Source organism: Myotis nattereri (assembly GCF_964212035.1).
Source record: "Myotis nattereri genome assembly, chromosome: 2".
Taxonomy (NCBI): domain Eukaryota; kingdom Metazoa; phylum Chordata; class Mammalia; order Chiroptera; family Vespertilionidae; genus Myotis; species Myotis nattereri.
In genome coordinates this window covers 171,269,570-171,285,268 of record NC_138076.1, presented here as the reverse complement: position 1 = coordinate 171,285,268, position 15,699 = coordinate 171,269,570, and the positions used below count along the sequence as shown (strand labels likewise).

Here is a 15,699-nt window from a genome sequence, read left to right as displayed (position 1 = left end):
GCAGTTGGGGCTGACCAGGGCAGCAGGGGGGGCAGTCAGGGGAGTTAGGGGCAACCAGGCCAGCAGAGGGAGGCAGTTGGGGGTGACCAGGCTCGCAGGGGGAGCGGTAAGAGGCAACCAGGCTGGCGGGGGGGAGCAGTTAGGGGAAACCAGGGTGACAGAGGGGGTGCAGTTGGGGGCGACCAGGCTGGCAGGGGGAGGGGCAGTTGGGGGTGATTAGGCTGGCAGGGGGGGCAGTGAGGGGTGACTAGGCTGGTGGAGGGTGGGGGCAGCTGGGGGCAACCAGGCCGGCAGAGGGGAGCAGTTGGCAGCGACCAGGCCAGCAGCGGGGGCAGTAAGGGGTGACCAGGCTGGGGGGGGCGGGTGGGCAGTTAGGCGTGACCAGGCCAGCAAGGGGGGCAGTTGGGGGTGATTAGACTAGAAGGGGGGGTCAGTGAGGGGCAACTAGGGGGGGGGCACTTGGAGGTGACCAACCCAGCAAGGGGGGCAACCAGGCTGGCACAGGGCAGGGGGGTATAGTTAGGGGCAACCAGGTTGGCAAGAGGGGCAGTGAGGGACGATCAGGCCAGCACACAGAGGCAATGAGGAGCAACCAGGCAGGCAGGCAGGTGAGCGATTAGGAGCCAGCGGTCAAGGGGTCCCGGATTGGAGAGGGTGCAAGCTGGGCTGAGGGGATCTCCTGCTTCCCCATGCACAAATTTTGTGCACCGGGCCTCTAGTATTTGAATAAGCTGGTTCCTTAAGAGCTTATCCAGTATGTTGCTGCCCTATTGTACTGGGTGTTTCTATGACAATGGGAATGTGTAACTCATGGCATTTCCACGATTGCTGCAACAGTGGAAAGTTCTCATCTAAATGAAGCACTCTTGATTCAACCTGCGTAGGTTTTAAACTACTTAAAGTCCTTTTTGGTTTAGACAGGTTAATTAACAAATGAATAAATGAATGGGATTTCTAACCTATCACCAGGCATTGCATTATGTAGAATCATCCAAACATTTAAAAAAAGGTTATACTAGAAAACCAACTTAGTACACAAATTAAAGAGAAAAATTTTTTATTGCAATATAAAATGCACTTATAAAATGTCCACAGAAGACGTAATTCTTCAATGCTATATAAATTTATTGGGAATATGTTATTCACCTTCTATTGTTATGATGACACCACCTAAAATATACTGTAAACGATGAGTTACACTCTATAACAAATGCATCACTGATTTTTCAACAATCATTGGTTTAATAATAATTAGTTTTAAGACTCTATAATCACATCTATATTCTGGAATGTTCATTTACTTTCATGTAGTGTAGTGGAATTTAGAGTATAATTGCACATGGATAGTACAGAAAAACATTCACTGCTAAATTATTTTATGACAGATGAACAATCTTCCTGACTAAAAACAACAGCTTCAGGATTCTCAATGCAGGAATTTGTGTGTATGTTGTGTCTATGTGTGCACCCATGAAACAACTTAAAATATATCTTTAGTAAACAAGTGCAACATTACTGATTATTTTGCACAAACATAATAGTCTGATTAATTGTAAACAAACAAAACCCCACACAAATACTTATTTAATTCTAGGAAAAAAATCTGTCAACCTATAATTACTCTAATATGCTTTACTCGAACACACATCGAATTTCTGAAAGGTGCATATATTACCTTAGGTAATAATGTGTAAAAGTGAGTGTTTTGTATTTTATACTATGAAATGTGCATTTCTGATATTGATTTACGCAGCATAAAGTTTAGATCAAAAAATTCTGAATTCTGGATCCCCACAGTTCATTTAGAAAACACCTCCAAGTTATGGCTCTCGCAGCAGGTTTAATAGATTAAACATGATGAAGTGTTCTAGCTCCCTCTATTTCAAGTATCAAAGAAAAATGAGGCTCAAAATCTCGGTAGGTTGTAGATAAAAATGCAAAGCTTTGGAAAACAGTTAAATGTGTCTTGAAATAAGATAAAAATCGAAACAAGATTCTTTAGTGTTCATTCTTTAGTGTTCATTAGGCCAGGTACTGGGACTTTAAAACAGTTTGGTTAAATCTGAATATTTGCTCAAAAATGATAGAGAACACAATTTTCCTATAAATATATGGTTTTGTAGAGAAATCAATCTTGATGTTTTCAGTATTACTGACTTTAAATATTTGCTTTGGAATTATATTAAATCTACAATATTACATTCAATTGAACGTAAATATTTGGCCTCACACTACTTACAATGAAATGACTTACTTTTGAAATAGAAATTTTTAAAGCATTAGAAAGAGAATGTACTAAAGCTGTATAAACATGTCTTTCAATGACATGAGAAATCCTGCACTACAGAAAATATCTTGTGCCCTTAAGGTTTCAGAGTGAGCTGATCTTCTGAAATTTTAATGCCATTTAAAAAACCAAAAAGTGAAATAGAAGACTGCTGCAAGAAAGCACTGTTTCTAAAAGTTGCAAACATGATCCCACTCTGAGAGTTAGCCTGCTCCTCAAAGTAAGCAACTTTCCACCTCTTCTTAGGCACACTAATCTTCAGCTTAGAAAATAATCTAACCTGATTCTTTTTTTTTCTTTATTGATTAAGGTATTACATAATCCTTAAATAGTATGAATATTTTAAGGCCTTTCTCCCTTAAAGAAAAAATTTTGTCTCGCTAAATAGTAATAGGAAGTACATCTTACTTTCAGACATTAGACTTTCTGGAATTGGCCCAACTGTATAAAACTTGAAGAATTCTGTGACAGTGTGGAATCATCACTCTGAAAACAGTGTGACAAAATTAAACATCACTATACTGAACCCTTTTCTAGCTTTAACTCAAAAATAGAAATCATGAGACTTCTATAACATTAATTTTAAAAACACACAGAAGTGAAAAGTGCTATTTTTCAAAAAGTTCAAATTTTTTCTCTACTACATATCAACATGGAATGATTTTAGTTCTCCTGTACTAAAAGTTGGACTTTTAAAAAACTAGTATTGTAACACTTAATATAATGATATTAATCAGTAGTGGCTTCAGTTTCAGCTGGACCCCTAATTAGTCTTCGAATTCCCCTTTTTCCTGCAGGACCTTTAGGTTTTGCAAAACTTTGTTTATGTGCGTGCTGCTTAGGGTGTACTTCTTCATAAAGGAAGTCCGCAGTCAGCTCATCACCATTGTCTATCTCAATCTATAAGAGAAGAAATTAATTAAGAGTAATGCAAAATGAAAAGTACACCATGCAAACCTTAATGAGCACTTGAAATGTGGCTAGTATTATTCAGAAACTAAATTTTAAGTTTTATTTAATTTTAATTTCTATTAAAATTTAAGTAGCCACATGTAGTTTATGGCTACATATTAGAGAGTACAGATCTATAGGGAGATGGATCATGATAGGAGTGGAGGAGATCCTAAGGATTTATGATGAGAACAAGAAAACACTTCTATTTATAAATCACAATACATCATGAACTACATGCAAAGGCAATACAAATCTAGCAAAAATTGAAAAACTTTTAAATAAATAGGTAGGCATTAGATAACTATTGATAAATTACATAAATAAGTAGGTAGATAATTACCTTTCTAATGACATCCATTTGTAGTTGTCTTTCTACAATTTCTAGCAGAGGACTCTTGCAGCTAGAATACAGCATCCGTTCTCTTATACTGCATGTATATCCAGGCATTGAATAAATAAAAACTGTGTTAAAAAATAACAATAAATACAATTACAGCATATCAATTAAAGCAAATACTAAACCTCATAAAACTATAAACAAGCCTTCTGGGCAAGAAATAAGTAACATGTTAAAAACAATGTGTCACATACCTATAGACTCCAAATAGTCTCCTTCATGGGAATGTTTATACAGAAAGAAATGGTAACGTGCTGAATCCTTGGGAATCCTCTTTGGCAAATCTTTTAGTTCTGTATTTGTTGTGTTGGCCAAAATTATTATTTCATTTTTTATGTCTATTTCCTATCAATAAGAAACAAAGTATACTCATTAAAACAGATACAAAGATATTTAAAAAATGATAATTAAAATACTAGGAGATAAGGGGAAACATACAGATTTAACTTTTTCACATGAATGTATTATATATTGCTTTTATAGTTGAAAAATATGGGTAAGAACAATCAGGAAGCAAATAAAACAAATAAAAAGTTGGAAAATCTATTAAAAATAGACCTTCTCTAAGCCATAAGCTACCAAAAAGAGCAGTCATTTCATAATAATCATTATATGTCTTACCAATTGCACATAGTTGAGCTGCCTGTTACTCAATTTTTCCAAAGCTTGAAAAGCTTCTCGAGAAATAGGAAATGCCACTCCTTGCAGTGTTTGATGCTTAGTGTCCACACTCACGTCAGTCTGTACCTAAGTATGACAGATTTAATGTACGGATAAATTTTCAGCATTTAGCAGTGTCATATGGCAGATATAACAAAACCCCACTTCTATAAAGTGTCATTCCACCCTTGCCCATTTCAATGTAATTAAAATGAACACTTAAAACACTACGAACTTAAAAAGCAAGTAATTGTTCACATTTGTTAATGTCCTGCTAGCACTTTGTCAACATGCACAGTGCATGACACATCTTTATGAAAATGTGGGGAGTGAATGTAAGTGTTAATGGGTTTTAGGGGTTTTTATTTATGTTTGGCACAACTGCAGTGAGCTACATAAGCTCTCTGAAGTGTCTTCATTTTACACCTTTAATTATCAAATTTTACTTGATAAGATTTATGGACAGTAATATATATATATAAAATATGTATAGAGCTTTATTTTGTTCTGCTAGACATAAAATGTAACACAAATACCATGCACTGAATTCAAAGGAGTACACACAGTATACAAAGACACACACACAGCTCAACAAAGTATACTACTGCAGAAGTTCCAGACTCAGAGCTTTCATTACTAAGAACATGGGTGTACATGTACTGGAAGAAGAGTACTTCAAGAAAGCTTTCAATGCATGTTTAAGACTTTTATACTCAATAACTGATAGCTTATATAGGGTCTCATTTGCAGTGTTGCAACAAAAAATCAAAAAGAAGTTTTACTTTAAAAAAAAAATGAATGGAGATTCTACAGCATAAATGATATTGGATAATGAAAACATTATAGAACATGTGCAAATGCATACCCCAATATGATCCTCTGGGTTCTGATTGCAAGGAATAAAACAAACTATCAAACTCGTAAAAAAAAAAAAAATCACATAAAAGTACCTACTCAAATTACCTGAGTTAATATAAAAATAGATCCTTGCTATCAGGTTAAAGAATATTCAATCGCTTTCCAGACTTATTCCTATTAGTCTGTTAGTCAGACTAATGAATAGTAGTTTCTGCTACTTGTTCTTTTTTTTTTTACTTGCTCTTTTCTATAAATTCCAGTAGAAATATAGTAGCTTTTCTAACTTCTAATTAGAATGAATACAGTAAACACATTAAAAAATGATAAACAATAATATGGAATTTATTAACTCAAATATGCTAAATAAGTATATACATATAAACACCATCTAAGTAGTGTCCACAGAATTTATAGAGCTTCTAGAACTCCTTAACCTCCTATAGCATTTGTATTTTATTCTCTTTAATCACCACTATTCCCTGACGTAACATAAAAAAAAAAAACCACCTGCTTTAAGGAAAATCAGTAGATACAGTATTCCCTGCACTAAATGGGTAACATACACTTTTCTCATTATTTAGTATCTAAAGTACAAAGTTAAAAACAGTTGTGCTTCTAACAGGAAGATTTACTCTTCTGTCAGATACATTATAAAGACAAAAGAAAGCTATTTATGAAAATGACGTGAAGTTTAATATTCACTTTTAACCTTTTTCCTGAAAACACATTGAGCATAGTCTTGTCTCTAAACTAAACGGAATAATGTAAGCCACCTAACCTATTTACTGTCTAGTTATCACTTAAAAGCTTGCAACGGTTTCAAAATGGCAACTTACCTCATTAATTTTAATCTGTCGTAATTCTTCCTCAGCTGCAGTCAATGGGGCAGGAGAGGATTGTGACAGCAAGTATTTTTTATATCCATGTAATGATACATCTTCCTATAAGCAAAGAAATGCACTACTATTAGTTATTCTCTGGAAGTCACACCTCAGTGAGGTTACTCAGAACAAATTGTCAATTTAACAGAAAAGAAAATGTTTTCATTGAAATAAAACTATCAAGAATTTTACTATTTTTCCTTATTTTTTAAATCCTCTATTCTATAGGTTTCAAATTTAAGGGGAGAATCTACTCTTCATTTCCTAAAATTTTATAATTAACAAGTCTTTTTATGAGCGTGCTGGTGGTGATGGCCAGCCACATGATGAACCAGTCATGCTGTAAGTCTAAAGGACAATTCTCATTAACCTACTGGGGAAGCCTGCCCTGTAATTACTTAACAATCAACATATCCAGACTATAAATTCTTATTATAATGACATAATTTCTCTATAATCATTCATAGAGAATAATAAAAGTTCTTATTTCAAAGAAAAAAATATTCCAGAAGTCTACTTTTTATCAAAATTTTGTGGTTTGGAAGACTGAGAACAGAATTAAAAAACTAGGCCATTTTACAATTAATGATGAATAAGCAAAGTAATCCATTTAATCTTGTATTCTACCCAACAGATTATATTACTTTCTAAACCAGAAAAAAAGTCTAGACAACAAAACTTGTTCACACTGGGACGGTGAGGGTTGCCCAGGGTGGGAATGGCTAGGGGTTGGGGGAGGGTGGTGTCAATCGGAGAAAAAGGAGACATATGTAAAACTTTAGACAAGAACAAAATACAAAGAAACACTATTAAAAAAGAAAACCCTGTTCAAAAAATATATTTCAATTTCCTTTTAAAACAAAGTAAATTCCTAATCATAATTTAACTAATTTAAATACATTAATCAACCCACTAATTATCCCAATTAACTATCAAATCAATTTACCTGCCTCAATGTTCTGATTTAAATAAAATAGTTACTGCTTCCACAACTTGGGTATAAATGTCCATAATATCTAAAAAATATTTTATCAAGTAATCTCTAATTTTTCTGAGTCTATTTCACTATCATTAAAATGAAATGGTTGAACTAAATGAGGGGTTGAACTAGAGTATTTCTAGGGTATATTCTAGTTTTTGAAGTCTAACTAAATAGATTCCAACGTATTTTTTAAAGGATAATTATGTATAATGTTTCAGTTAACTTAGCTATCATATGAAATATAACAATATTTTCTCTCTTATTCTTATGTTTACAGATTCATCAATCCAAATTCATATCAATTACCCATTAGTTAGGAGTTCTTCCATCAGGTATAATTATAAAAGTATAAGTTTTGTACCTTTACTGTTCCAAATACTTCATCTTTAATGTGGCCACCTCCAAACTCCTTTTTCAGAGTTGCTCTTGTTGCTGCATACAACATTTTTTGACGAACCTATTAAGTTGTGAAAGTTTGCTTAGAAGTTTATAGATAAAATCTACTATTACAAAAGAAAGCACTTCCTGAATATATTAAAATATTCAAGCACATTCAAAATAAACTGGACTACAATACGCTAAAGTATGTGTCTACAAATAGACATTAACACCAGTGTCTAAACTCACGGCTATTAAGGCAGATTTCAATTTATGTCATACTTTTCAAAAAGTGGAAAACAATCTAAATTCTTATAAATTACTCATTTTTAAAAGTATAAAATGAGTTCAAGAAAAAAGAACCCTACTTAAAACACTATTTTAAAATATGAGGAAGAAAAAACTGAAATGAAGTAACTTTGCTACTGACATATTACTAAAAGCAAATCTAGATTAGACATTACTAATTAAGATCAAATATTCATAGCATATCTATGGTATACATGGGGTATACAAGGGATATATGTGATATACCTATGGTATATCCATAGAAGGGAAACATAAATGAAAAGAACTACAATATATACTATAATTAAAGACTCTAATAACATCTACAGAAAACCAATAGAAATTGTCAATCAACAGAAATCATAATTTCATAATCCTGTATGGTCAAATCCAGTATTTCTTTCAGATAGGATATATAAAATTAAAGAGGAGGATGACTCTTGAGAATGATATCTAGATAACTTTAAAAATTGTAGTTTTTCTACAAGAAACAAGAGAATTACTGTTTAAAACATTAGTATTATCCATATATTAATTTTGTCTTTTGTTTTATTTAGTCAATCTATTTAGTCAATTTTAACTTTACTAAAAAAACAAAAACAAAAAACAAACAAAAAAACACAACCTGTATCACTTGAATGGCAGTTGTTAAAAATATTTAATGTAACGTTCAATTAATTCTCAGAATTATTACAATTATTACTCTCAGACCAAAGCAGTTAGCTTTATTCTTTAGAGGTCCATAGTAATTTATAATTGCTTCAGGTTTTAAAGTTCAAGTCATTAATAATTATACTGATTTCAAGGGCAAGACTTCTGAATCTAAGCACATTACTCCTAATTCCACATTACCAATCCAAGGATTTTCTCCATGATCATTCTCTTCTATGGAAAATGATCGTTGCTTCCTAACTTTCTCTTAGCCTAGAAATATTTCAGAAAAGAATTCTAGCATTGATGTTAAACAAGTTACAAAAAAGTTACTTACATGAGAATGATCTGGAGACCATGCAATGAATATCCACTCATATCCCTGGGCATTCTGAGAATCTAACCTGAACAATATATAGCACGGTTGCTTGTCCTCCAATAGGGGTAAAACAAAGGAATCATAATCCTTATCCCAGGAATCTGAAGGCTGACTACACGATCCAATCACAAGTTTCTCTATAAAGGATAAATTTTTTAAAGATACATAAATGGTTTGAAAAACCAAATGATAGAGTAACCAAGAATAGAAGAATAAATTTAGTTATTTCTTGATTACTATTATTCACATCAAAAAGTTGAAAGGAAAATGGGTGCTACCCAAAAAATTATTATGATATAAAGTAGTATTAAAAACAGATACAAAAATGTTATGACTAGCATGGTTAAAATAATGTTACTTATTAAAAAACTCAAGAAAGGAAAAGATAAAAATGACCATAAATACTTGAACTGGATGGCTGAAGAATGGGTGGTTATATTTCCTAAAATGCTTAATATATTAAAGTATATTTAAATAAGTGTACTACCACTCAAAAGATAATTTCTGAAATTAACAATGAATTATACAGTAAGAAATATTAAATAAAACCAGGTTTAGTTCCTATCTGGCCATAATGCTACAAATTTAAAATTTGTCCACTTTAAGGCACTATGTGACAGAATCATGTAAAAGTGTAAATGTACTGTGCATAGAGAATCTCTTGCACATATATACAAAGGTGTTGACTGCAGCATTATATAACAACAGAAACTGAAAATAGCTTAAAATATTATCAATAAGAGAATGGACATACCATATGTGGCATAGTCACATGATAAAATTCTATTCATAGTAGTAGCAGTTATTAAGAGAAGATGGAGGTATTTGTTATATTATTTATTCTTTGTAATTTCCTTATTGAAAAAATTTTTTCCAGATAAAAATAAAGTAAAACCAGAAAATAATGATTTAGGAAACTGTCATTTTCCTTCTGTAGAGATATTAGTCAAGCTTTACCATTTTACTTAGTCAGTTAAGAAATGATTGTTTAAAATCAGCATTTCTAAAATATGCTGCTTTTCAGTTTATTCTTGTTCAATGTGGTAATATATGTAGAACAACTGCATATTTTCAAATTATTCTAGCCTTTTTAATATATAAGTAGAAAATAGAGAGCAAATTATATTTACTTCCAGTTTATGAGAGGACAAGTTATTTTTCCAAAGCAAAATATTTCAAGGCATTTAAGAGATGGACCTGGAGAGCATTATGCTAAGTGAAATAAGGCTGTTGGAGAAAAACAAATATCACATGATCTCATTCATTTGTGGAATATAATGAACAACATAAACTGATGAACAAAAATAAATCCAGAGACATGGAAGCACCAAACAGACTGTCAAACCTCAGAGGGAAGGCAGGGAATGGGGGTAAGAGATCAACCAAAGGACTTGTATCCATGTATATAAGGATGACGAATGGACACAGACAATAGGGGAGTGGGGGCATGTGCTGGGGGGTGGGAGAGGTCAACGGTGGAAAAAGGAGACATATGAAATTGGGCTAATGATGTATTTTAACCTATTCATTTGTGATTAAGTAGTTATAAAATAAATTGTTCAAATTCAAAACTAGCAGAATTAAAATATTCTTCCACCCAACCAAATTTTCCCTGCTTACAGATTTTGAAAGATCAACTTAAAGTCTGTTACGTTCTCAGAACGTTTTCCCAAAAGAAGAAAGGGGAATCATTTCTTCAGCATCGATTGCAGTCAAGTGGAGAAAACAGGAGAGTTTGAAATCCTCTGTCTCTACTTCAAAACTAACTTTACTGAATAACTATTCACAAATAACTATATTTTGGATAATCCCATTACTGATTTCCATTCCAGAGGTGGAAGTCCTGACATTAGAAATGGATTGGCATGCAGAAACCGAGACAAAAAGTAAAAGAGGAAGGTGTCACAACAAAAAACATCTTTCTTGCCCTAGGCGGTTTGGCTTAGTGGATAGCGTTGTCCTGAAGAGTCCCAGGTTCGATTCCGGTCAAGGGCACATGCTCCAGTTGCGGCTCGATCCCCAGTAGGGGGTGTGCGGGAGGCAGCCAATCGGTGATTCTCTCTCATCACTGATGTTTCTATCTCTCTTCCTCTCCCATTCCTCCCAGAAACATCTTTCTTTTTCACTGAAAGTTCAGAATTCAGAAGGTAAGCAGAGGCCCATGGGACACGCCCAAAATGTACAGGATCCAAGTTGGCTAAAGGCAAGCTTTGAACTTGCTTCACATTTATAGTTCAAGTCACTGACAATGACTTATAAGTTTAAAATCTAACCCCCAGTAATCCACAGATAAGCAATATATAAAAATGTTTAACTAACCATTTTCAATAGATATTTTCAGAAGTCTGTATTTTCCATTTCTTGCTCTGGCAAAGATATCTTTAACATCTTCACTTGCTGTGGAAAAGATAAAAAAATATAAACCTATTTTTATACTTATGTATTAATACTTTCTAATGCTATTTAAGTGAGGAAAAATGAATTATAATACAAAGCAAAGCATCCTGAGTACATAGCATTCTCTTCTTATCAGTAATTTAAACACAGTGGACACTGTATACAGCTAATAAATATAAATATATTTTAAAAGTATGTTAATGCTAACTTGTTTTAACTAGATAATTCCATAGCAGAACGAACACTGGGCCGGTGTGACTCAGTTGGTTGGAGCGAGACCCGGAGGTGTCTCAGGGCTCCATTCTGGGTCAGGGCACATACCCAGGTTGCCGGTTTGTCCTGATTGGGGTGCTTACAGGAGGCAAGCAATGTTCTCTCTCACATCAATGTTTCTTTCTGTCCCTTTCCCTTCCTCTCTCTAAAATCAATTAAAAAATAAAATAAAAAAGAAATCACACAGGCAGTGAATATATTCGTCAAACCCAATAATGAACAAATTACAATTTTGAAAAAATACCTTTATTGCTTCTTTGAAAAAAGTTGAAAACCTGCTTTCGTTCTCTTCTACTCCAATTTCAAGCTTATGGTAAACAAAAACACCTTTATCAATTTTCTACATTTTCTCATTAGAAATAACACTGAATATAAGCTATCCTACCTCGGCGAAAGAAAAAGCCAATAAAACCCATTCAAGCTTTTACTTCTGGTTACATTTTTCTAACTTGTATTCTCCCAAATGCTGGAATAAGCTCACTGAGCAGATACCTACTTAAAAATCTAACCCTTGTGTTCCCATTAAAGCTCCAATTTCGTTCTTGGGTTGCACGCTTGACAGCACGAACCACTACAGTATTTAAAGCAGTGCTTGCGAGAAGGCTCAAGCGTCAAAGTTAAATCATGACATATTTAAATGTCAAAACCATCGCGAACAGATAAAAACAACGCTTTTAGATTTGAAACTGTTTTGTTTGCGTGTGTGTGTGCGCAGGGCAGGTGCGGGGTCCTGTCCAGGACCCTTAAGAACAGAAGACAATGCCATGTTCATCTAGGCGAGGGGAAAAGGTTCGCGGCCGCTAACAGGAAGGGCTTGTGTTTCTGGCGGAACTCATTAAGCGATCTCCAGTAACCCCGGGATATATTATTTGGCCGTGACGCGGGCAGCGCTTGCAGGCTGCCCGTTCTCCGACACGGACGGGAGGCAGCTGTAACTGCACATGCAACCGCCTGCACGGCCACTAAAGGCGGCCACGCAGGTCGGGCGGCCCAGGTCCCCGGGGCAGTAACTGAGAAAAAGAGCCCAACACCCCACACTCGGGGTTTCAGAACGTATTTCATGTTCCCATTTGGGAAGAAAATATGGAAGAGAGTTTGGAAACTCTCAGTGGAGACGAAAACCATGCCAACATTTTTCTCTTTATAGTCAAAATCCTGTAACAATCTCCCTTGGACCGTAAGAAGGAAAAACTCTCCGTCTCTCGACAGCAAAAGGAGCCACCGTCGCCTCCACCTTCCCGGGTCTTCCCACCCGATCCAAGGGGGAAAGTTGGGCTACGGTCGGGGCGCTGGCAGGCACGCCCCCTGCCCCCGGGCCGCCGCGGACGCCCATTTCCTTCGCTCCAGCGAATTTCGGGTCCGTCGGCGACGCGGCGGCAGGGCCCGGGTTGGGAGGGACGCAGGCCGGGAGCGCCCGGGACGCGAGAGCGCGGGGAGGGACGCACAGGCCCGGCTCGCCCCGCGGGACAGGCTCCTCGCGCTCCCGGCCCGACGTCGCCCAGCTCGGCCCGCACCCGCCCGGCTCGCCCGGCGCCTCCCGGGAGTCCCTTCCCCGCGAGCCGCGCCGGGCGCCGTTACCTTGGATGCCGGTCTGGTGGGACATGGCGGCGGCCGCGGGCTCCCGGCTCCGGCGCTGAGTACAGCGAGCGGCCCCGGCCGGCGACTCCAGGAAGTGGAGACTCCCAGGCCGGCCCAACGCGTCATCAGCCTGCGCCCCGCGGCCGCCGCCCCGCCCCCGCGGCCGCCGGCGTCCCCGCGCGCCCCGGCTCCCCGCGCGCTCCCGCCGGCCCCCCGCGCGCCTCGGACCCCGCGCGCTCCCGCCGGCTCCGCGCGCTCCCGCCGGCTCCGCGCGCTCCCGCCGGCTCCCCGCGCGCGCCCCGCCCACCCGCGCGCTCCCGCCGGCGTCCCGCGCGCCGCCCGAGCTGGGGTGGCGGGGCTGCAGTCCCATGGCCCGGCCCCCGCGCCGGCTCCCTGCCCGGGGTCCGCCCTCGGCATTGGCCCCGCTTCCCCCATTCCACCTGGCGAAACACCACGGAGCCGACAGGTGGCTTGGCCTCCAGCGACCCTGCCGCCACCGCCGTCCGCTGGTTCTCTGCAGAAGGATGCTCAAGAGCAGCACTGACCGTCTCCCTGAACCTGCGTTTGCAGCTTAAAAAACATGTGCACAATATTTACACTTCCTGTGATCTGTACGCATTAATGTGAAAGGTCACTGCCAGCCCCGTTTTTAAAAAATGAGAATTAATATATTAGAGGCGGTCTCCTATCACATTTTCCCACGCTTTTAAATTAATTTAATTTTCTTTTTTTTTCAGTTGGGTTCATTTAGAGTCCAAGTTTTGCTTTTCTCTTCATTTCAAAGAGAGCCACTGGGAGAGAGAGTATTAGCTGACTTAACTACCCTGGTCAGTTCCCATAGCAAACTATAATGCTCCGCTTAAGATTGGCCCATTTATTGTTTAGTTAAGTAATTATTCAATATTTACTTGATAAGTTTGCAAGATAAGAGCAGATCATATTTAAAATTCTTTTCCGTTTTTTATTTTATGAGCACGTGTTTCCCTTTTTAAGGATAGTTTTAGTAATTACTTTTGTACTACTTTTCTGCCATTCCTAGATTATAGCCTTGGGTCTTTTGTGTCTAGGGTCTTGGCATGGTAAATATACAAAATTACAGTCTGCTTATCTTTGTTCAGGCCAATAAGGGCAAGTTAAATCACTCTTCAAATACAATATATTTTTAATTAGTGGTTAACTAGCAGGCAGGCACTTGTTTTTCTTTAGAAGGATCACAGCAAACATAGTTGATGTGTTCTGTTTCTTGTTATTTAAAACTCTGTTTCTCAAACAGATCTTCATATTCCAGAATAAGAAAAATTTAATCTGAGTTTTATGACTTGTTTGAATTTAATAAATGTGTGTGTAGGGGGGAGGCAGTTCATTTTAACCATATTCTTCCTGACACACAATAGTTCACCCTGATTTACTAGTTTTGATCGCATTGTTGAGCAGAGAAAATTGTAAAGTTCATTTATAAATTGTTACTAGATTCATGTCCTGGTGACTAGGGAAAATTGCTTAAAGAAATTGGCATTGCTCAAAAGTACTGATGAGAAAAAAATAACTCTCCCATATTTATGATTAAAAAGGACCACTGTATTCTCAGCTCTGACAAGAGGGGGAAGTTTAGTTAGGGTGGGTGGGATCACTCTTGCATCCTCAGGAAAGTGCTTATTTTCTGCCACTATACTAGTTTGACTTAAAAAAAAGTTGCTGGGACCATGGATGCATTGTTTTTAAAATGGCAAAGGTTCTTCTGAGCAAAGAGGGAATCTGAGCAGGGGAAAATATTTGCTAAGCTATAAAGAGCATGGCCGAAATGGTCTTTTTTACTGTCCATATAGTTAAATAATTTCCCCTGTTTTACTATATTCTGTGTATATGTAAAAATGGGTTTTTGATGTTTTCATAGGATATTATTTCATGAAAATGTCTATGGTTAATATCGACAATGCACTTAAGTCTTACTAATTTATTATGTATGATGTTTATTTCACACTGGGTTAAAGTTTGGCTCTGTACTAACTTTGGAGAAATGTTTTATTGAGTATATAGAGTGCTAGTGATGCATACTTTACTAGTGATGCATATATTTTATCTTGCTTCTTTAATCTCTCTTATAACTTAAATTTGATCCCAATCATATTTCTCCCCTTAACTTGAATTCCTTTTATAAAATACATGTAACTTAAAATGTATTAGCTTAAGCATTTTAAAGTGCACAGTCAAATAGTATAAAACGCATCTCACCTTGTTGTGCAACTTTTTTCATCTTGCAAAACTGAAACTATCCATTAAATAACTCCCCATTTATACCAGTCTCACAGCTTCTAACAAACAACAGTCTACTTTCTGGCTTTATGAATTGGACTACTTTTGATACCTCATATAAGTCGAATCATTCACTATTTTTTTTGCATTTGTGACTTGTTTATTTCATCTAGCAAATGTCCTCAAGGTTCATCTGTGTTATAGCATGTGTCAGAATTTCCATCCTTTTTAAGGCTAAGTAATATTCCATTATATGTATATACCACATTTTGTTTATCCATTAATCCACTGATGGGCACTTGGGTTCCTTTCACCTTTTGGCTATTAGGAATAACTAGAGGCCCAGTGCACAAATTCGTGCACAGGTGGGGTCCCTCGGCCTGGCTGGCAATCAGGCTGATTGGGACCCGCCAGCCAGACGGGAGGGACCTCAGGAGGTTGGCTGTGGGAGCACACTGACCATCAGGGAGACAGTTCCTGCAT

At 37.2% G+C, this 15,699-nt stretch overlaps 1 protein-coding gene across 4 annotated transcripts; it reads right to left on the bottom strand.

Annotated features, from left to right (window-relative positions):
- Window positions 1-1,040: 1,040 nt before the first annotated feature.
- TWF1 (twinfilin actin binding protein 1) lies at window positions 1,041-13,079 on the bottom strand. Of its 4 annotated transcripts, XM_081084901.1 has the most exons (10): window positions 12,964-13,073; window positions 11,035-11,112; window positions 8,674-8,852; window positions 7,381-7,476; window positions 5,993-6,097; window positions 5,164-5,184; window positions 4,260-4,385; window positions 3,833-3,983; window positions 3,582-3,703; window positions 1,041-3,187 (listed from the first exon to the last, which is right to left on the bottom strand). In XM_081084901.1, the coding sequence occupies exons 1-10, from the start codon at window positions 12,986-12,988 to the stop codon at window positions 3,017-3,019; spliced, it is 1,074 nt and encodes a 357-aa protein (XP_080941027.1). In that variant the 5' UTR covers window positions 12,989-13,073; the 3' UTR covers window positions 1,041-3,016. The 4 variants fall into 4 exon arrangements, with proteins under 4 accessions (XP_080941027.1, XP_080941028.1, XP_080941029.1 ...); XM_081084902.1 differs by lacking the exon at window positions 5,164-5,184; XM_081084903.1 differs by lacking the exons at window positions 5,164-5,184; window positions 8,674-8,852 and adding an exon at window positions 11,630-11,692 and having other exon boundaries at window positions 12,964-13,017.
- Between the last annotated feature and the right edge of the window lie 2,620 nt (window positions 13,080-15,699).